General features: G+C 44.9%; 1 protein-coding gene across 1 annotated transcript in view; it reads right to left on the reverse strand.

The window, feature by feature from the left end:
- Positions 1–23,815, reverse strand: part of LOC137321797 (low density lipoprotein receptor adapter protein 1-B-like) — a 113,320-nt gene that overhangs the window by 18,496 nt on the left and 71,009 nt on the right. The window contains exons 4-7 of the mRNA XM_067984472.1: positions 18,559–18,673; positions 9,357–9,429; positions 5,254–5,334; positions 4,976–5,106 (exon numbers count right to left, since the gene is read on the reverse strand). Of these exons, the coding sequence (XP_067840573.1) occupies positions 4,976–5,106; positions 5,254–5,334; positions 9,357–9,429; positions 18,559–18,673 (400 nt within the window). The remainder of the gene's footprint in view (positions 1–4,975; positions 5,107–5,253; positions 5,335–9,356; positions 9,430–18,558; positions 18,674–23,815) is intronic.

Below are 23,815 nucleotides of genomic sequence, written 5' to 3' on the forward strand. Positions count from 1 at the left end.
CCCTCCCACATCCCGTCCCCACCATCACGCCAAACAGATCATAACCCCCTCCTGCACAGCCACCACTGCGCTCCATCAGCAATCCTCACAGCCACTCATTCACCATCCTCGCCGTGCACGCAAGTACCCACCGTCCCTGACCCCACCCGAACACTACCACACACCCCAATCCCCATGCAATGGGATGGGCACGTGGCCCACGCTTCCTCCCATCCATCCGCGCCACGCTCAACCCAACCACACCGATGCTCGATGCGTCTCACGATGCAATACGCACCCACTCACACATCTGTGTTTTGCCTTCACAGGAGAAGAGAAGCAAGAACAATCGCGAAAGGGCACGCACCGGAGGTGGGCCGCCGCAAGTGGTGGAGCTCACCGACGCAGAGGTGGAGGCGCTCGACCTCGCCCGCACGCGACATTGCCTGTCGGTGGCCGATGGCGAGTGTGTCGCTGCCGAAACGGCCGGTAAGGGAAAGCTGACACTCAACACCCATGATCGCGAGTTACCGTCTCATCACCTGCCATCAGGCGCACTGTCAAGTTGGTCCACATGCCTCAAAGTGCCCTCTGTTGTCTTGCAGGTCCGTCTGTGTGTGAAGCGCTCGTGGAGGGCGATTCCTCAGAGGACATGGCGGTCTCTGAGGGTGCATCGTCACATCAGAGCCAACCATCCACCAGCGCAGAGACACGCACCTCGGTGGGTCCCCCTCGCCAACTAGTTGGGGTAGCACTTGGTGAGTCACTGCGCACGAGTGAGCATGAGCAGACCCTGGTGGCAGGGGCAGCCGCGGAGGGTCCGCGACGGAGGGAGCACTCATCTCCAGGCTCTGCTCAGCCGGACCCAGATGCTGAACCCAGGGGGCCACCAGTGAAAAGGAGAGTCGTCGAGGGCCACCAGCTAATTGCTGAGGTACTGGGAGAGGTGGCGCGCGCATTGTCCACAATAGCGCAGGCGATGGAGGAGTCCAACTCCTGCATGTGGGCATTGGTGGCGCAGGCACAGGAGGGTACCGGCGACACAGTGTCGCAGGTAGGTGCGGGACTGTCTGCGGTGGAGGACAGGCTGGCCTCCCTCGAGCGTCACGCACAGCTCCAGATCGAGTCCATGCAGGCCCTGACAACGTCTGTACGGATTCAGGGTGAGCAACATTCCGACGCCATCAACAGGCTGAGGGATACACTAGGGGTGGCCTTGCAAGGCCTCACACATGCCATCCAAACTGCCGTCCAGCAGGGTGGAAGGGGTGATGTGGGCCGAGGCCAAGAGAGGGATGATGGTGACCGGGGACATGGAAGCGGGGACGCCTCTCAAGGCGTCCCCACGTCCCACCCGTCGCCCACCTCTCAACCAGTACCCGCAATGGTGCCTCCTCTCCAGGTGGCCGAGTCTGCCCCTGCCCCGGTGCAGGAGGAGCAGTCTGTGGAGGTGCCGTCACGGGCACCGAAACCCAGGGGCCGTCCGCCAAAAGCATCTACCCGGTCAAGGCAAGAAGACGAGCAACCTGCCACTACCTCTGCTGGAGCCACAGGGGTAGCACCACGTAGGGGTTCCCGGAAAATAATTGCAAAGGCCTTATAATCACAAAGGGAATACACCAGGGTGTTTATTAATTTGTACTTTTTTTCTTATATAATGTCACATTCGAGATATTAAATACTCTATTCTCACCACTCCTGCCACCTCTCGTCCATTCTTCCGCGGCTTGTGCAATAGGTGCGTTCCGTGGAGGCCATCATGACGGCGAACACCTGCTGCCACCCATTGGGCACACTGCTGTGGGTGCAGGATTACTGGCAGCACTCTTCAGTGGAGGGGGCTGGTATGGCCGCTCGCATGTGCAGGTGAGGAGATGCGAGCGCCTCGCAGTGTCTGACTCTAGGAGAACCGTTGACGTATGAGTGCCTCCCTGGCCTGGCGACCATCCCGGTGAGTCGCGGCTCGGCGCATGGGTCGTCCAACATCCTCTGGCGCGTCCTCCTCCTCCGCCTCCTCCTCCTCCGCCGCCTCCCCCTCCTCCTCCTCCTCCTCCTCCTCGCCCTCGCCTTCCTCAATGTGGGTGGCGGGTGTGGATGGGGCCTCCTCCAGCGGCACCCCCCTCTGTTGGGCCATGTTGTGCAGGGCGCAGCAGACAACTATGATTCGTCCCACTCTGAATGGTGTGTATTGGAGCGCTCCCCCAGAACGATCAAGGCACCTGAAGCGCATCTTGAGAAGCCCTATGGTCTGCTCAATTGTAGACCTGGTAGCAGTGTGGCTGTCATTGTACCGACGCTCCGGCTCGGTGATGGGGTTCCTCAGAGGTGTCATGAGCCACGTGTGTAGGGGATACCCCTTGTCGCCGAGGAGCCAGCCGTTGCCGGCGTTGGGTGCCTGCAGGATGGGCGGGACGGCGGACTCCCTGAGGACGAAGGCATCGTGGCAGCTGCCGGGGTGTCTGGCGCACACGTGTAGGAATCTCTGGCGGTGGTCACAGATGAGCTGGGAGTTCATGGAGTGATACCCCTTCCTGTTGATGAACAGCCCTGGCTCATGCGGAGGTGCCCGTATTGCGATGTGGGTGCAGTCGATTACACCCTGCACCCGTGGGAAGCCGGCCATGGCATGGAATCCAACCGCCCTCTCCATCTGGCTGCGCTCGTCCATGGCGAAGTTGATGTAGTGGGAGGCCCTGCGGAACAACCCATCGGTGACCTGCCTTATGCACTTGTGTGCAGAGGACTGACAGACCCCGGTGATGTCCCCGGTGGCACCCTGGAAGGAACCGGATGCGAACAAGTTGAGGGCAGTGGTGACTTTGACGGCGACAGGTAGGAAGATGCTGCTTGGTCCATCAGGGAGCAGCTCGTCGTTAAGGAGGCTGCAGATGTCGGCGACTACCTGGCGATTGACTCTGAGCCTCCGTATGCACTGCTCCTCGGAGAGGTCCATGAAGCTGAGCCTCGCTCTGTACACCCTGTGCGGAGGGTAGTGCCTCCTGCGATGCATCTCTCTCTGCGGTTGCCCTCCCTCCTGCTGTGCAGGTGGGTGTGCCGCAGCACCGTGTTGGGGGGCCCCACGTCTCCGAGGCGGACGGCGTGGACTGCGAGGCTGCTGGGGCTGGTCATCCTGTTCGTCCTCCGACGATGTCAACGCACCACCCATCTGGCAGGTGTTGGTCTGAGGGGTTGTGCAGGGTAGGTGGGTGGGTCCTCGGACTGGGGCTGCGGTTTCGTGTCGGTCTGTCCTCTGGCTTGGCGGGGGTTGGTGGAGGGCAGGGGTTGCCCTATGTGACGCGGTGGCCTCCTGCGTGGGTGAGGGCTCTCCCCCGTGGAGCGCACCTTGGCACCTGCCACAGGCTGCTGGCTGCAACACGCCTGGTTGGAAAGGTACTGTTTCCCCCAGTGTGTGAAACTCACTGCCTTGAACCTAAAATCCCACACTTCCTCTTTTGACAGCTGCTTCAGCTCATTAACTGACCACAACGAGCAAGTTAAGTACTCTCAAGTGGAACCCCGCTGGCTTTAATTGCCTGCGGGATTCCCACCAGCGGGGCTTGCGCGCGCAGCCCCGCACGTCAGCGCGGTACCCGGAAGTGGCCGGGATTTCGTCGCGATCCGGTCACGTGACTGGATATCGGGATTTTCGGGGCCACCCCGCTGGGAACCCGCCGGAAACGCGATCGCAAAATCGAGCCCCAGGTGTGCTCTGGTCTGCAGGTCAGACTTTAGGATACAGAGATGGAAATTTAAAGGGGATTGCAGAAAACAACGCAAATCACGAGAGACCTGGATCCCCAAGTAGTGAAATTTGAAATTGACACCTTGAATGGGAAAGATATTTATTAGCATAGTAATCGATCTAGTTGATTTTACAGCCAGAAAACTGCACCACTGAATATTTAAAGCACAACTAAGGAGGAGGCACGAAGACAGATGTAAAGAAAATCATCAGCAATGTTGTATTTCTGCTCAGCCACTTGAGTGGCAAGACTGACATGTATATTAACAGCTATATTAATAACTAGTATAAGTAATAAAGGAGATAAATGGCACCTTAGTCAGTGCACTCGTAGACAACCCAAATTAAGGGAGGTAGCATATCGTATAGAAAATTATTCAAATACACATGTGGAATAACCAATTATATAGAGTACAATAATGTTTATTGCATAGAAATATTTGTGCATAAGTCCTAATAATTTAATTTACCATGTTTACTCTACAAGATCTGCATACTCAATTGCTTCTTGGCTGGTTTAGTTTATGACCTTTGTGTGTTATCAATAGGGACAATGTTAAAGAGAGCGCAGGCATGTTCGAATCCCCATTGACAGAGAATGACAGAGCTAGATAGACTGTTACCTCAAGGCTATACTCGAAGACACAGTAACTTCTACTCTCACTTCATTTGAATCTGACACCACCATAGCATGATTCTGATCTGATGAGGCCTCATCTGCTTCAGGGCTTTCAAATAAAAAAAAACTACAGGAATCTGCAGCTCATCCAGCTGACCATCTGAAACTAGTGCGAGCGGTATCCTGAACGCCTCAATCCTTTTTGCAGTCAGACTACATAAGGCATTTCTAATATAAGGCAAACCTGCTTGCTAAACAGACTGTTTCCCAGCACTAATGTCAAAAATGGCATCACACAAAATGGTTTCTATTCCATCACCTAAGCCAGTAAAGTCAACAGTGAGAACAGATTGTAAGGCAGCCCATGTTGGTTACATAAAGGTGTACAGGTGACTACAAAGTTGTACCTATATCAGGTATACAATCCCTCAGCGCAGCGTGTAATCCAACCCTATGATGGTTGAAGTAACCTGCAGGGCCGTTAATTGAGCCTATTTTTATCTAATATGCAGCATTTTAGCCTCAAATATTTAGGAATGGAAAAACATATCAATGTTAATGTAGTGCAATGAATTTCTACTACAGACATAATCATTATTAAATAAAACTGTCAAAAGGACAATTATACAACATACCCAAGAGAGTGCATATAAAGGGGACCCACAGGATGGACTGTTTTGCCTTGTGATACCTAGATGGATATCGGCTGGAGAAATAAATGGATTCTGGACTTGGTTTATCGTGTGATCCTTTGCTGTGGCTGAATCTGAAAAATAACATAATGGTTAAAAAACACCATTTTTTTTTTTAAGAAGTTCAACAATAAAACTCATTTTGCATTACAACAACCTAACCCATTGATATAAATGAGATGAACTGTGATTATTTAAAGAAAGGATGTCTTACTCTTTACCTTGCTTTACATGTCCTGTTGCTCCATTAAGAACTGCAGTTTCAGGACTATTACAGGGTTCATGTGTCTTTTTACATTTTTCTGGAAAAACAAAGAAGGGTGATAAGTATTCAATGTGCTAGGATAGATGTTACCATATTATACCATGATTAGCATTTGCTGATTACATTTTATGCCAGGTTCCCCCACTAACTCTCCCTCCCACCCACCCCCCAAAAAAACTTCCCAAAATAGGAAAGGCAATAATTTCACACAGACACTTGAGTGCCTGTCCAGAAATCCTGTATGCTGATGATGTTTTGCTGTACATCTCTCATTCACACTTCCTCCTTCCTTGGTGTTTTTATCTATTCAACGATACAGTTCTGATGCGTAAAATCAACTATCCACTAGCCTTGGCCTAGACCCCACTCCTGGACTGAAAAGCATCTATCCCAAGACAGATTAATCATATATTGTATGTACTTAATTACAATTTTAGAATTGTAAACCATGTAATTCCCAAGCAAAACATTTCCAATCAAAGCTAAAAGAAAGATGCTATGTGAATATAGCTTCTGCTGGTTCCTGATCTTGTCTCCTTATATAACATTAGGTCAGGTGTATTTTGTTAAGTAATGAGTAATTCTGGTCTTTCTTAAGCCAGATGCCATGAAGTGAGTGCTCAAAAGTAGACAGAGTCAACGGGTGATTTGTCAGTTTTGCCTTTGTCTCCATCAGGAATACATTGCTTTGCTCACTACCTTTTTTTGCTGGCTGATCTAATAATGTTTTATTTCCACAATGTCACTCATTACTTAACAACATACACCTGACCTAATATTATATAAGGAGACGAGATCAGGAACCAGCAGATGCTATATTCACATAGCATCTTTCTTTTAGCTTTGATTGGAAATGTTTTGCTTGGGAATTACATGGTTTACAATTTTAAAATTGTAATTAAGTACACACAATATTTGATTAATCTGTCTTGACTTTTGAACCATAAAGTACATAATCCTGTATCTGTAACTAAAGGATGAAATGCCTAGTTTAGTAGTTATCCAGGAAAGATACAAAATCTTCATATATTATTAAAATGTTTTGTATTTGTATGAATATCTGAAGGTAGCATTCTAACTTGCTTGCCCATTGATTATGCTATCTAATTGGTGTCAGTCCTGTACTTAGCAGGGACCAGTTTGATCTGAGCATTATATTCCATGACAAATACAAAAGGTTTCCATTACACTTCAACACCAACAACTTGCATCTATACAGCACCTTTAATGTAGAAAAACATCTCAAGGCATTTCACAGGGGCATAATCAGACAAACAATGGCACACAATTTCTGCTAATGCTGAAAATAGTTCACATGTTAGAAAGTTCACCAGTGGTGTTTTTGATGCTCAGCTCCTGGTACGTTAGATCAGAATATGTTTCAGAATCTAGGGATAGATTTTACCTTTCACTGCTGGGCAGAAAACTGGCAGGAGTGGATCAGCTACCCATTACACACCTAATTTTCCTTTCCATTGACGTTCCATTAAATGTTGCAGAATTTTGAAGGGGCTTTGTATCTTAACTTGGAAATGGAATCAGTGTCTCACCAATGTTGAGGGGCATGGATAAGAACCATCATTTGAGATCTAGTCCATGGATAGGACAGATGCATTACTGCAAAAATGACCACGAAGCTACTTGTCATTCTCCCCACTGGACTGCCAGGGATCAGAAGGATGCAGCAGCACTATAAGGTTACCTGCATCCTCTCTATGAGACTACCAGAGATCACATGGATGCAGTATTACCATGAACCTGCTGTCCATCCTCCCTATGAGATTACCATGAATCAGATGGATGCAAAACTACTATGAGGTTTCATGCCACCTTCCTCAATAGACAGATGGATGACTACCACAATGCTGCCGACCAGCGATCACACAGTTGCACCACTAGCACAATGCTTGCCATCATTCCTCTACTTGACCAGCAAGGGATTTGACAGAAAGTGCTGCTATCACAATTAAATCTATTCCCACTAACAAATAAAACATATTCTTTAGGAATTGGATACATTTCTAGATTAGACTGGCAGCCATTACATCAGTTTTAATGCAGCTTTTTGTTGTTGAGAGTTTTCCAATTAAAGATTATGATTCATTATAAGAATAAATCAACAATAAAAAAGTATAGTACCAGGAATGTTTCAAACCTATGAATAGCTTATAACTTATATGACATCACATTGTGATTGAATAATATTGGGTATCCACAATGAAATCCATTATTTGACCACAGATGTCTGAAACGTATTCTGATCTAATGTACCAGGAGCTGAGCTACATAAAGAAACCCTTGAAAAACATTGCTGATGAAGTCTCTAGCGTGTGATTTATTTTCAACATTAGCAGAAAATGTGTGCCAGGAAGTGAAAGGCTTCAGCAAATAACGTTAGATGAAACGGAGCCAGTGACAATGCAGGCAGATCAGGGATTCCCCAGAAGGTGATGGTCACAATCTGCCAAGAAGCAGTTCTGTTAATTGCTCAACTCTATACTCAGGAATTAAGTGTTCTCTTCAGAGCTCCTTGCTCCACCACCCACCCCCCCCCCCCCCAAAACAACAGGCAAGTGACACTCCTAGGCCTCTGCCAATCAAGCTATGCAACCAGCATTGCAAGCTGTACGAGAATAATCTGGGTGACTCACTTTCCAATTTCACTCCCTTTGGGGAAGTATCTGGCTTTTTATTTGCAATTCCACCTGATGGCATGTCCAAGACTTGACCAAGCTTGCATGTAGCTACACATTCACAACTAACCCGTGAATATTTGCTGATCATGTCGTCAGGTCTCAGCCTTATTAAAATTGATAAGATAACTTCTCACTTCTTTTCCTAAATCATAGAATGTTACAGCACAGAAACAGGCCAATTGGCTCATCGGGTTTACACCGGTATCTTTCTCCATGAGGCATCTAGCCTAATCGCACCCTCCTACTGGCTCCCTATGTCCTTTAACCTTCCTGTTTTTCAAGCAACTATCTACTTCGCTCAAAATAATTTATAGATTCAACAAAAGTTCGGTGGCAGGGAATTCCAAATTCTTACCACTGTGCATGAAGACACGATTTCTAATCTCCCCTTTAATTCTTTGTGAGCCAGGAAAGCTCCTCCGAGCTCCAATGCTTTCCTGAGGGCCACTGCAGACTGTGCTAGCTCTCCTCCTGTGCTTCCCCCACCCCTACCATGACCTGCCTGAGGGCCAGCGGCAGCGAGACAGATGACCCAAATTGGAAATCATCAAATCAGCTAGCTGTAAAAGGGGTGCGGTGTAAAAATCGGGCAGGGTATAAACCAGGCATCCGACCCAATCCTATCAGTCTGCCGCTAGGTTAGGTTAAAATTGCCACTTGTGTGTGGAGACATGCTATCACCTCTCACCACATTGAGGCAGTGATAGGATGGTAAACTACTCTCTCAACAGTTTAGAACATTGTATTCTGCTCAACCAACAATTGATACAAGCTGCTACCAACTGAGGGTTTTAAAAATGCATTTTGCAAAGCTGACGTATCATTTCAGGAGTTTCTTCTTTATTTGCCAGTATTGGTATCACTGCATTTACCTATTTTTATTTTTTAAATGTTCTTAATCATGTTATTTGCTGTGTGTGCAAGGTTTTTCTTAAAATATAGTTAATTGACTTTAACCTCATCCCTTAGGAGGGCAGCGGTTGCATGATAAGCATTCTGAACACTAGATAATTGAATCCCTAATCCATATTGCCGTGGCTCTCTTCACATCAGCTGTAGTGACAAGTGTAGCAGTGAGATGGTAGTTGTGTCTTCCACTGTACCACACATTGCCTGAGAAAGATCAGACCACAGGTGGGTCGACCATGCAGCTTTAGGCCATCCATCTTTAAAACAGCAGTGCAGCTAAGTGTTAGAGGTGGCATTTCCAATATTAGATATTCTGCCAAATTAATTTGTACATCTCCTTGAACATGTGGGTGGTAATTTTGTGACGTGTATCCTTTCAAAACAACCACATTAAGAAATAATGTCTTTTAAAAGTTTGGTTCAATTTTTTTGTTTTTTTTTTAAATGTCCTTACCCTCTTGTGCTACTTCCCAAAGGTCAAATGCAATTCTGAAGGCCTGAGCAACTGTTAGGGTCACAGCTTGTGCCTGTGGTAGAGAAAAACTAGTATTCATTAATTAAGCAACAATGCAGCAACAGCAGCAAAGGACTGCAGCAGATCAAAATTATTGCAGTCTTAATAATTCAGATTGATATCAAAATATCAATTTTTTAAATGACAAAAAATCTTATTTTCTAAAACTCTCATAAAATGCTATGATCAATAATAAGCTAATGTGAGTGCAGTGTGCCATACAATGTTTTTATATTATGACTGATATAAATTGGAATCTATGCAATATATTAATTAGTTCAACAATTATCATTAGCAAACAAGTTGGTCTGTTCCAGTGGTAAAACAAAAAGCATCAAGAGTCATGTTTTAGCACATACTGTAAATACTGTATTTCTAACAAGATTGCCCTGCTTTACTTGTCATTTGTAGTCCTAGAGTAAAGAAATGGAGGCAGATGAGATAGCATGAAAAAGATGCTGCACTTCTGTTTTTAATCATTTGAGATAAAGGTATAAAGATGAAAGGGATCAAGAACCTTTGTCATAGTATCATACTAGGTACAGCGCAGGAGGCGGCCATTCAGCCCATCGTGCCTGTGCCGGCACTGTGAAAGAGCTATTCAATTTGTCTCACTCCCTTTCTCTTTCCCCATAGCCCGGTAATTTTTTTTCCTTTCAAGTATTTATCCAATTCCCTTTTGAAAGTTACTATTGAAACTGCTTACCACCCTTTCAGGCAGTGAATTCCAGATCATTACAATTCGCTGCATAAAAAAATGTTTCCTCATGTCACCTCTGGCACTTTGCCAATCACCTTAAATCTGCGTCCTCTGATTACTGACCCTTCTGCCACTGGAAAGTTTCTCTTTATTTACTCTATCAAAACAGTTCATGATTTTGAACACCTCTATCACATCTCCCCTTAATCTTAGAATCATAGAAAATTTACAGCACAGAAAGAGGCCGTTCGGTCCATCGTGTCCACTCCGGCCGAAAATGAGCCACTCAGCCTAATCCCACTTTCCAGCATTTGATCCATAACCTTGTAGGTTATGGCACTTCAGGTGCATATCTAGGTACTTTATGAATGCGATTTCAGGCAGTGAGTTCCAGACCCCTAACACCCTCTGGGTGAAAAAAAATTTCCTCAGCTCCCCTCTAATCCTTCTACCAATTACTTTAAATCTATGCCCCCTGGTTATTGACCTCTCTGCTAAGGGAAACAGGTCCTTCCTATCCACACTATCTAGGCCCTCATAATTTTGTACACCTTAATTGAATCACCCCTCAGCCTCCTCTGTTCCAAAGAAAACAACCCCAGTCTATTCAATCTTTCCTCACAGCTAAAATTCTCCAATCCTGGTAACATCCTCGTAAATCTCCTCTGTACCTTCTCCAGTGCAATTACATCCTTCCTGTAATGTGGTGGCCAGAACTATTTGCAGTACACAAGCTGTGGACTAACTAGTGTTTTATACAGTTCTAGCATAACCTCCCCGCTCTTATATTCTATGCCTCTGCTAATAAAGGAAAGTATTCCATATGCCTTCTTAACCACCTTATCTACCTGTCCTGCTACCTTCAGGGATCTATGAACATGCACTCCAAGGTCCCTTACTTCCTCTACACCTCTCAGTATCCTCCCATTTATTGTGTATTCCCTCGCCTTGTTCGCCCTCCCCAAATGCATTACCTCACACTTCTCCAGCTGGAATTCCATTTGCCACTTTTCTGCCCATCTGACCAGTCCATTGATATCATCCTGCAATCTACAGCTTTCTTCCTCACTATCAACCACACGGCCAATTTTTGTACCATCTGCAAACTTCTTAATCATGCCCGCTACATTTAAGTCCAAATCATTAATATATACCACAAAAAGCAAGGGACCCAGTAATGAGCCCTGCAGAACCCCACTGGAAACAGCCTTCCAGTCAAGCATCCATCGAACATTACCCTTAGCTTCCTGCCACTGAGCCAATTTTGGATCCAACTTGCCACTTTCCCTTGGATCCCATGGGCTTGTACTTTTTTGACCAGTCTGCCTTGTGGGACTTTGTCAAACACCTTACTAAAATCCATGTAGACTACATCAAATGCACTACCCTCATTGACCCTCCTTGTTACCTCCTCAAAAAATTCAATCAAGTTAGTCAGACACGACCTTCTCTGTTCTAAGGAGAACAACCCCAGCTTCTCCAGTCTCTCCACATAACTGAAGTCCCTCATCCCTGGTACCATTCTAGTAAATCATTTCTGCACCCTCTCTAAGGCCTTGACATCCTTCCTAAAGTGTAGTGCCCAGGATTGAACACAATACTCCAGCTGCAGCCTAAGCTATGTTTTATAAAGGGTTAGCATAACTTGCTTGCTTTTGTACTCTTATGCCTCTATTAATAAAGCCCAGAATCCCATATGCTTTTTTAACAGCCTTCTCAACTTGTCCTGCCACCTTCAAAGATTTGTGTACATACAACCGCCAGTCTCTCTGTTCCTGCACTCCCTTTAAAATTGTACCATTTAGTATATTTTGCCTCTCCTCATTCTTCCTACCAAAACGTATCACTTCACGCTTCTCTGTTAAATTTCATCTGCCATATGTCTGCCCATTTCACCAGTCTGTCTATGTCCTTCTAAAGTCTGTTACGATCCTGCACATTGTTTACTACATTTCAGAGTTTCATGTCATCTGCAAACTTTGAAATTATACCCTCTATACCCAAGTCCAGGTCATTAATATATATTAAGAAGAGCAGTGGTCCTAATACTGACCCCTGGGGAACACCACTCTATACTTGCCTCCAGTCTGAAAAACAACCGTTCACCACTACTCTCTGCTTTCTGTCCCTTAGCCAATTTTGTATCAACACTGCCACTATTCCTTTAATCCCATGGGCTTTAATTTTGCTAACAAGTCTATTATGTGGTAGTTTATCAAATGCCTTTTGAAAGTCCATATACACAACATCAACCGCACCACCCTCATCAACCCCCTCCATTACTTTATCAAAGAACTCAGTCAAGTTAGTCAAACACAAATTTCCTTTAACAAATCTGTGCTGACTTACATTTATTAGCCAAGTGCCAATTAATTTTGTCCCGGATTATTGTCTCTAAAAGTTTCCCACCACCGACGTTAGGCTGACTGGCCTGTAATTGCCGGGTTTATCCCTCTTCCCTTTTTTGAACAGGGGTGTAACATCTGAAATCCTCCAGTCCTCTGGGACCGTACCCATGTCTAAGGAGGATTGGAAGATTGTGGCCAGAGCCTCTGCAATTACCACCTGTACTTCCCTCAGTAACCTAGGATGCATCCTGTCAGGACTGGGTGACTTTCTACTTTCAGTACAGCCAAACTTTTAAGTACCTCCTCTTTATTATTTTTATCCTATCCAATATCGCTACTACCTCCTCCTTCACTGCTATAATGGCAGCATCCTCTTTTCTAGTAAAGACCGATGCAAAGTATTCATTTAGTACCTCAGCCATGCTCTCTGTCTCCACAAGAAGATCTCCTTTGTTGTCCCACCCTTCCTTTGAAAGACCCTTTTACTATTTATATGCTTATAAAAGACTTTTAGGTTTCCTTTTACGTTAGCTGCTAATCTGTTCTTATACTCTCTCTTTGCCCCTCTTATTTCCTTTGATAGATCTCCTCTGTACTCAGCTTCGCTCTCTACTGTATTAAGAACTTTACATTTGTCATAAGCTTCCTTTTTCTGTTTCATTTTAATCTCTATATCTTTAGGCATCCGGGGGGGGGGGGGGAGGGGGGATCTAGCTTTGGATGCCCTTCCTTTCCTCCTCGTGGGAATGCGTCTATTCTGTATCCGAACCATCTCCTCCTTGAAGGCCTCCCATTGTTCAATTATTTTTTTGCCCACCAATTTTTGATTCCAATCGACCTGGGCAAGATCCCTTTTTAACTCACTGAAATTAGCCCTCCTTCAGTTAAGTATTTTCACATTTATCAACAACCTGAAGATATTAGGATCACTGTTCCCCAAATGCTCCCCCACTGAAACATGCTCCACTTGGCCCACTTCATTCCCCAGAACTAGAACCAGCCCTGCTTCCTTCTTCGTTGAACTGAGAACACACTGTTCAAGAAAGCTCTCTTGTACACATTTCAGGAATTCCTCCCTCTCTTTGCCCTTTACTCTGTTACTGTTCTAGTCTATATTGGGATAATTGGAGTCCCTCATCATCACTACTCTATAGCTCTTGCACCTTTCTGTAATTTGCCTGCAAATGTGCTCCTCTATATCCTTCCCACTATTTGGTGGCCTATAGTATACATCCCCATTTCTGACCTTCCCTCCATCATAAGGTCAGAAATGGGGACGTTCGCTGATGACTGCACAGTGTTCAGTTCCATTCGCTACCCCTCAAATAATGAAGCAGTCCGAGCCCGCATGCAGCAAGACCTGGACAACATCCAAGCTTGGGCTGATAAGTGGCAAGTAAAATTCGTGCCAGACAAGTGCCAGGCAATGACCATCTCCAAAAAGAGAGAGTCTAACCACCTCCCCTTGACATTCAACGGCATTACCAGCATCTCCCACCATCAACATCCTGGGGGTCACCATTGACCAGAAACTGAACTGGACCAGCCATATAAATACTGTGGCTACAAGAGCAGGTCAGAGGCTGGGTTTTCTGTGATGAGTGACTCATCTCCTGACTCCCCAACGCCTTTCCACCATCTACAAGGCACAAGTCAGGAGTGTGATGGAATACTCTCCACTTGCCTGGATGAGTGCAGCTCCAACAACACAACACTCGACACAAAGCAGCCCGCTTGATTGGCACCCCATCCACCACCCCAAACATTCACTCCCTTCACCACCGGCGCACAGTGGCTGCAGTGTGTACCATCCACAGGATGCACTGCAGCAACTCGCCAAGGCTTCTTCGACAGCACCTCTCAAACCCGCGACCTCTACCACCTAGAAGGACAAGAGCAGCAGGTACATGGGAACAGCACCACCTGCACGTTCCCCTCCAAGTCACACACCATCCCGACTTGGAAATATATTGCCGTTCCTTCATCGTCGCTGGGTCAAAATCCTGGAACTCCCTACCTAACAGCACCGTGGGAGAACCTTCACCACACGGACTGCAGCGGTTCAAGAAGGCGGCTCAACACCACCTTCTCAAGGGCAATTAGGGATGGGCAATAAATGCCGGCCTCGCCAGCGATGCCCACATCCCATGAACAAATAATTTTTAAAAAGTGGCAAATACAGAAACCTGGTTCAAAGAAGGGGAGGATTGGGAACTTAATATTCCTGGCTACAAGGTTTCAGGAGAGATAAGAAAGGAAAGAAAGGCTGGGGCGGGGATGGCAGTATTGATCAAAGTAACTATTCTAGCACTGGAAAGGGATGATGTAGTTGAGGGGTCAAAGACGGAATCTATTTGGTTAGAATTAAGGAACAATGGAAGAGATATTCCGCTACTTTTTTTAATTCATTCATGGGATGTGGGCGTCGCTGGTGAGACCAGCATTTATTGCCCATCCCTAATTGCCCTTGAGAAGGTGGTGGTGAGCCACCTTCTTGAACTACTGTAGTCCGTGTGGTGAAGGTTCTCTCACAGTGCTGTTAGGAAGGGAGTTCCAGGATTTTGACCCAGCGACGATGAAGGAACGGCAATATATTTCCAAGTCGGGATGGTGTGCGACTTGGAGGGGAACGTGCAGGTGGTGTTGTTCCCATGTACCTGCTGCTCTTGTCCTTCTAGGTGGTAGAGTTCATGGGTTTTGGAGGTGCTGTCGAAGAAGCCTTGGCGAGTTGCTGCAGTGCATCCTGTGGATGGTACACACTGCAGCCACTGTGCGCCGGTGGTGAAGGGAGTGAATGTTTAGGGTGGTGGATGGGGTGCCAATCAAGCGGGCTGCTTTGTCCTGGATGGTGTCGAGCTTCTTGAGTGTTGTTGGAGCTGCACTCATCCAGGCAAGTGGAGAGTATTCCATCACACTCCTGACTTGTGCCTTGTAGATGGTGGAAAGGCTTTGGGGAGTCAGGAGGTGAGTCACTCGTCGCAGAAAACCCAGCCTCTGACCTGCTCTTGTAGCCACAGTAATTATATGGCTGGTCCAGTTAAGTTTCTGGTCAATGGTGACCCCCAGGATGTTGATGGTGGAAGTTTCGGCGATGGTAATGCCGTTGAATGTCAAGGGGAGGTTAGACTCTCTCTTGTTGGAGATGGTCATTGCCTGGCACTTGTCTGACGCGAATGTTACTTGTTCCTGCAGCTCACCAACCTTATTTACCAGGCTACGTGCATTTACCCACATGCACTCCAAACTCATCTTAGACCGCCTCACATTTGTCCCCCGTCTGATCCCTCCTATTTCTGAACTATTCTTTACTCGACTGCTACTTGTCCCTCCCAGTCCTCTGAGCACCTTGTTTCTCCTCTCTAATGTTTCATCCTGGTGCCCACCCCCTGCCAAATTAGTTTAAACCCTCCTCCATAGCACTAGTTAACCTCCCCATAAGGACATTGGTCCCAGCTCTGTTGAGGTGCAACCCATCCATCTTGAACAGATCCCTCCTGCCCCAGAACTGGTCCCAATGCCCTAGGAATCTGAAGCCTTCCCTTTTGCATCATTGCCCCAGCCACGCAAATTCTACTATTCCTATATTCACTAGTGCATGGCACTGGGGGTAATCCAGAGATTACTATCTTTGAGGTCCTTTTTAACTTTCTCCCTAGCTCTTGAAATTCTGACTGCAGGACCTCACCCCTTTTCCTTCCTAGGTCATTGGTTCCCACATGGACCATGACTTCTGGCTGTTCCCCTTCCCCCCTCAAAGTGTTCTGCACCCTCTCAGTGATGTCCTTTACTCTGGCACCAGGGAGGCAACACATCATGCAGGACTCAGGTCGGCAGTTGCAGAAACACCAGTGACAACTGAATTTCTTGTGCCCCCCTGTACAGCCGAGTCTCCCACAGTGCCGTGGATTTGCTCCTGACTGCACTCACCTGAAGTGTCAACACCCTCACTGGTATTCAACACTGACTACCGGTTTGTGAGTGCCACACTCCCAGGGGATTCCTGCACTGCCTGCAGTCAATCTAAACTAAATTCTTGTTAACTCTATTGATATGCATTCTTCTCCAGGAATGAGACTAAAGGTTATAGTGGGTAAACTGTGATGACTTCACACTCAATGGAACACAGTTGATCCTGTGATACTGAAGCCGTGGGAATTTAATGCATACACTGACAAGATTTGAATAATGTAAGGGCACAAATATACAGTCGAAGAATGTGTACAGGGAACCTGTTCCATCTATCTACTGCTGTGGGTGCGGGTGCAATTGTTCGAGTCTCATGTGTGGCTGGTTAAGTTTGTACCAATGCCCCAAATAGTTAAACAGTCTGCTTATATCAGCATTATCTATGCCTTTCAATAAGTTAAAAGACCTGGATCATGTCTTCCCTCCCTCTAAATCTTCCTTTTCCAAAGAAAACATGATCAGCTTGGAGAGTCTCCCTTCATGCCTTACAGCCCTAAGCACCAGTCTAAAATGGCCCTTTCTGCTTTCCTCTAAACTCTCCTAATGATTCAATGTCCTTTTGAAGGTAGAGTCCCTAAATGGTGCTTCCATCAAACTTCCACTACAGTGGTGGAGTGGGAGAAGCACTCAGAAAACTTATCCCCATTGTTTTCTAAAATCCAATTCTGGTGATTCAATGGCCTACTGGCAACTATGAGCATTCCTTGACCTTTAGCTTAATGGCAAGGATTGTTTTACGTTCAATTCTGTCTGTCTCAGGTGATTCTGCTATGCAACCAGATAACAGGGAATGTTGAAGTGAAACTTGAGCAGAACTTCTGACAATTTATCCATCCTCTTATTGATTAGACATGCTGGACTAGACTTTTGTCTTTAATGTATGGGCGGTAAGATTCAACTGGGTGAATGAAATGCAGAGAAGGAAATCAGGCTTTCCACCAAACAACCACCAAAGTTACAGCAGTCACCTGTTCTTCCTCTCACCCAGAGTCTAAGGTATATGATGGGGGAGAAAATGGGGACCAAGAACTTTTTTTTAAAGTTTAAATACAATGGGGGTAAATATCCTTGGAGCTTCTCCCGCTGTACCATCATAACTTTGGTGGAAATTAGCTAGATCCCCTTCAAAAGCATCAATGGGGTTTCCGCCGAACTTCCGTCAAAGTTATGGCCGAGTGGGAGAAACCCCGAGAAAATTTACCTCCATTCTTTTCTAAAATTCAATTCTGGTGATTCAGTAGCCTATTGGCACCTGTGTTAATTCCTCAACCATAAGCTTGATGCCTAGGACTGGCTTTTGCTCAATTCTGTCCATTACATCTGAAATTAATTTTGTCAGATCTTATACAAATTGCTGGGTAGAATGACTAAAGACAACAAAGCATTCTCCCTGGTCATCTGTTCACGTAGTAATTTTCACAGTCCGTGGTTGGCTTCTGTAACCAGATTGGAACACTAGCTACACACGTTAAGTCGGCCTTTTTGATAATGTATCTCCTATTTCCTCCAAATTCTCAACAATTACACCCATTATGTTACACACCTTTCTGAATCTTTGTATGATCCTCCTTCAGAGCTGGGAGATCGTTGGCTATATGGGAAATATTTTTACTCTCCAAACCAGTACAAACTAACTTTCTGCAAATGAATTTGTCCCAGAGTCTCTCTCAATGTCAACACCTCCAATCCTATATTCGCATTACTCGGGTTTGGCAGAATATTGGCCTTTTTCATTTCACCTCGTTAGCTTATCACACAGTGCAATTTACATTAGACTCAGAATGCATTTAGCAATGAAAAAAAGAGAGATTTGAAGGAAAGTCAAATAAAGATTTTTATCAAATGTGATTGAATGAACTGTGCAAAATTACAATACAAATGTGTCTTTCTGCTAGTGACAGCTTAATGTAATGAAACAAACCTGGTGTCATTCAATTTCTAGCTCAATTGACTTCGCATATTGACAGCTTTACACTGCACCTGACTCTGTCACTGTCATGTCATTTCACTTGACAAAGATATTACTTTCCATTACTTTGAAGTATCAAATCATTGATTGTGAGCAAGGAAACGATGAGCCTGCTGCTGATTACCCAGAAATAATATTTCAACAGATTTTCCAACTTACAATTTTTTTCTTCGGACAAAGAAATGCATGGCATTCCAAAGTTTCATTTAGCTGGCTCTGAGCAATATATGCAAAGACCTTGTCCTGAATCTTGTCTGCAGTGCAGTATGATATTCTGTTGGAAGAAAATACCATTAAGCACATACATTATTCAAATTGAACTGAACACGTTTCAAGGTTAATAACACTTTTCTGAGTTACATCTTTCAGCACTATGGAAAGTTGGCAGGTTTTTTTTGCACAAAAGTAGTACATAATCCAATTTAAAGGACTCTTAAATGGGACATCATTTTCAATGCAAGATTTTGCTTTGTCACAACATTTCTGTGATAACAGCAGGGATAAAGTTGACCAGAAAATGTGTGACCAAAACAAAAGATCTGAGCCACACTTTTTTCCTACAGACGTTCAGGATTATGTACACATGATTATATTCAAATAAAGTGGACTATGAGAAAGGCATTTGGAGGGGTCATATCATTTCCAAGTCTCATTTCCAAAACAGATATTTGTAATGATGACGCTATTCTTTATGATGAAGAGTATTTTCTTTCCAATATTATTCACAACTTAACAGGGAGACATAGCTCAGAGATCATATACCAACACAAATTGCGTTACGTGTATCGCTGAACATTTGATTGACCACTCCTTTCCCAATAACTTTCATAGGTTGTTCCACTTCCTCTTGTGATGCTAAAATTGAACTAGCTGTCACAAGGTGTGATGTCAGATGGTTTATCATACTGATCATCATAAGTATTGAGAAAAGACCTTATACGTTCCTACATTTTGATTTTATGGCTTTGTTTTGCACATTAACATTTTTCTGTTCACTTGAATGTTTCACAATTTCCTACATGATATTGCCAGCTTTTCAATACACCTTTTAATGATCTCAAACTATAAATTATCTTCAACTCCCTGATCCAAGTCTTCTGAAAATCAATAACTTTTCTGTGTGCATGATCGAATATAAAGCAAAACAGCTTTGCTCCCACACGTTTAAAAGAAAGAACTTGCATTTATACAGCAGCTTTCATGAACTCAGAATGCTCTAAAATGCTTTACAGCCGATGAAGTACTTTTGAAGTGTAATCACTGTTGTAAGGTAGGAAATGTGGCAGCCAATTTGCAAATAGCAAGGTTGCACAAAATGCAATTAAATAAATGACCAGATCATCTATTTTAGGTGTTGGTTGAGGGATAAATGCTGGCCAGGCCGCCAGGAGAACTCCCATGCTCTTCTTTGAAAAAGTGCCGTGGGATCTTTTACATTCACCCGATAGGGCAGATGGGGCCTCATTTTAACTTCTCTTCCGAAAGAATGCACCTTCAACAGTGCAGCACTCCCTCAATGTCAGCCTGGATTATGTTCTCCTCCTCTTTTAGAAGACCATAGATCATTCCCTTGCTAAGCGGGCAGCAAGTAAGCTGATTCCTAAATTTGGTAATCATATATTCTAACCCATCACTAGAATATCCACCAGCATGATCCAGGTTGGTTTGTTCTCCCTGTTGGGGATTATCTAGCCTTTACACAGTTTTTTTTTCTCCTTACAGCCTAAATGAGATTGGAAACTTGCTAAATGGAAACTGTTTTAAGTTAACCCAGTTCCTAGTACGTTGTGACAGAGGACGGTGGTATATCACTGCACTATGCCACTGGACTGACCCAAATTTTAATCTATTTAGGAGGCACAATACGTAGTAATTTAAATATCGGATCACAGTCAGCTGCTATTAGACAATAAGGTGACCATGTAGGTCAACTATTTTCGACAGCTGTGCCCACTTCATTAAACACCTCTGTACTTCAATTATGCAGGATAATAAATCAGCATAAGAACTGATTTTTGCCTCAGACACTCCATAAAATTGAGATTAGTTGATTAATTAAACACTGTGCAGATGGGCTAACCTATGAACACGTTGGGGTAGAAATTAGTCTTGGCGCACTTTCGAGCCTAGACTCAGTGCTGCAACAGAAACGTGCGCCCGATGCAAGAGGCCCTAGGATTGATGGAAATTGGTCCTCTGGCCACATCTGAATAATTGGCATAAGCTAGCAGCACTGGTTGCACCTCCACAGGCAGCTTGCCTCATCTCCCACAGTAATTTTAGACGACGATCGGCGAAACCCCAGAGAAACAGTAGGAGATCAAGAGAATCCCTATGCATCATAGGACAATTTCATTATAAATAACAGAATATGCTAATTAGGAACCAGGGGCCTAACGTCTGTTTTAGGATCCCGCTCCCAAATTCGTCAGAAACTGGATTCCCAGGTCTACTGCAGCCTAACCAACACTCCTTAAAGGGACCGCTGCTGGCTGCAAATGAAAAGGTACGTTAATTTTTTTTTTAAACATAAAAGGGCTAAATTTGTGAAATATCCAAGTGTTCACTCGGTCTGCCTTTAGTGAGAATGCACATGTGAAAGGCACAAGAGGATGTTATTGCTGCATTGCTTTTGGGTTATGCTATTGTACAAGCAGATATAGGGCAGTGCAAGTCAATTCCCATAAAAGTAAGATGTTCAGACTGCTTAAGACAATAACTGAAGCCACTGCACCGGAGTAGGTATCTAAGGCAGACCTGAATTTGTAACAGTCAGTTATTTACTGGGCTTCTTATATAAGCTTTGTATTTACATTCAAGAAGTGTCTACCTTCCTGGATCAGCACTTTCCAATTTCACAAATCCAACACTGGTGGTTACTTCAGTCAAATTAAATATACATCAACAAGAAAGAAGCTATTTCGGAAACAACAAAGTCAGCACAAAATCAAGGCATCAGTGAAACAATACATTTCACCATAATCCATCCTTCACAATAAAAAACACTACGGGCTTAATTTTAAAACCGAGCCAGGAAGGGGGTGAGGGGTTCAAATTGAGGTCAGGAAACCCATTAGTACGGGTTTCCCGGACGTCCTTACGATTTTGACATAAGGACGTCTTTTATTATTTATTGTCGGTTTCCCTTCCAACTGACTGGCCTGATTGACAGGCTGGTCTCAGTCGGACAGGAGACCAGCCAGGGAGAGGACGTCTTCAGGTAAGTCTTTGTTTGTATGGATTGGGGGGGAGGAAGGGGGGAGGCGGGGGGGCATGGGGTCATGAGTCATGGGGGATGGGATCTGGGGTCAGTCATGGGGAGGGATGGGTGTCAGGGTCAGGTGTCATTGCGGGGGTCCGCGATCGTTGAGGGGGAGGATTTGGGGTCGTGGGTGGGAGGATCGGAGTGGGGGAGGGAAGGATCGGGGTCGGGGGGGAAGGATCAGGGGAGGCGGGGTCCATGATTGTTGGGGTGGAGAGGAGTGGGAGGGGGAAGCACTCCTGCTCCTCTGGGCCCACAAGCTATGCCTTTCTTGGCACCTACCAGTTAGTCTCAGCCTTCTCGCCTCCTTTCACGAGGCGTAAAACAGAAGGCCCGAGAATCCCAGCCCTCCGGAGTTGAAATCAGGAATTCGAGAAAAATGGAGCCCTTAAGCCTCCTTGAAAGGTTTAAAGGCCCAACCCGCCTCCTGGGAGTGGGTTGGTCGCCCGCCCCTCTTCCCGCCCCAGTGAAAACCAGAAATGGGCAGGTTGGGGGCGGGTCTGAAATGGTGGCAATTTTCAATGCCCCCCCGCCCCCAACCCACCCATTTTTTACTTTGAAAATTGAGCCCTATCTTTTGCATGGTGAAAAGGCTCAAGCTTTGACTTGTAATTGTCAACATCAAGCTGTGGAGTTATTAGCTCTTGCACAATTCTCTACCTGTTAAAGTGAAAAATTATAATGGCAAAATTGAATTCCTCACCTTGTCACCTTCTACAAAGCCTCAATTTGTTTATCAGACCTCTGGCAATCTTAGTACATCAATTTACATCCACTATCACCAGAGACATGGGATGAGCTCATACTTTTTTTTTACGAGGAGCCTCCTTCTTACTGCTATAACTGGCTCTTTATAGTTCAAGATGTTCATTTGCTTAAGTCAGAGCCCTCGCTTCTCCTAGCTTCCTCTGGATTCTTCTCTGCTCTTTAAGATTTTTATATACCTATCTATATAAAATATATTAAAAATCTTATGACTGCGTGCACTTCCCGTCTGCACTACTCGACTTCCTATCGTCATATTTTTCGTTCATTATAAATTCCTATGTCTACGTTTAAAATAGGTTTTGCATCTCTGTATTTACACTATTTGGCAGCTCTGAACTGCTACTCCCAGCAGTTTGGATGCAGTCTTAGTTGTTCTGAAAGTTATTTCTACTGTCAGGTAAGTTTGCTTGAAATTTTAAAATTTTACATTCTTGGCTTTTGTTTTATATTTTATGTTAGCCATGGCTGGGGAGTCCAGAACCAGGGGTCACAGTCTCAGGATACGGGGTATGCCATTTAGAACCGAGATGAGGAGAAATTTCTTCACTCAGAGGGTGGTGAACCTGTGGAATTCTCTACCACAGAAGGCAGTGGAGGCCAAGTCATTAGATGTATTCAAGAAGGAGATAGATATATTTCTTAATGCTAAAGGGATCAAGGGATATGGGGAAAAAAGTGGGAACAGGGATCTGAGTTAGACGATCAGCCATGATCATTTTGAATGGCGAAGCAGGCCCGAAGGGCCGAATGGCCTACTCTTGCTCCTATTTTCTATGTTTCTATGTTTCAATGACCCATTCTCGTTTGCCACTACTCCACTATCATGCTCTTCATCGGCCCTCGTCCCGTCTGTAAACCGCTTTCACTGCCTGTTCTTCATGTTGATCTCTCTGGAGCTGACCAAAGATTTTTCTGGGACATTTTATTTGGAGTACCATTATATAACTATTGCAGCCCATTTCGCAGCAGTTATATATACATATATAATAGGTTTCAGAGCTGGTAGAAGATTGCCAGGAGGATCTTTGCTTTCTCTACCATCTATTTCCCCAGAAACCCAAAAAGTTACCTCCAGTGTAATTATTTTTACAGATATTTTTACAAGAGATGCAGTTAAAGAGTATGTTCTTTAGGAGCAAATCAAACTTTCGGTTATCAATGGAAACTTGAACTTTTTCTTCTTTATAACAGATGGAGATCATTTGTAAGGTTGCAAAATATACACTTTATTTTGGGTAATAAAACAGAAATTTAGCAGACAGTTTTTGAACTCTTATTTCCATAGATTGGCACAATGATATTTGATCCACAGACCCCCTCCCCCCCAACTCCTAACACAATCACTGATCACATAATACCCAAAGAGAAATATAATCACACGTTGAA

This window comes from Heptranchias perlo, chromosome 5, assembly GCF_035084215.1.
Source record: "Heptranchias perlo isolate sHepPer1 chromosome 5, sHepPer1.hap1, whole genome shotgun sequence".
Classification (NCBI taxonomy): domain Eukaryota; kingdom Metazoa; phylum Chordata; class Chondrichthyes; order Hexanchiformes; family Hexanchidae; genus Heptranchias; species Heptranchias perlo.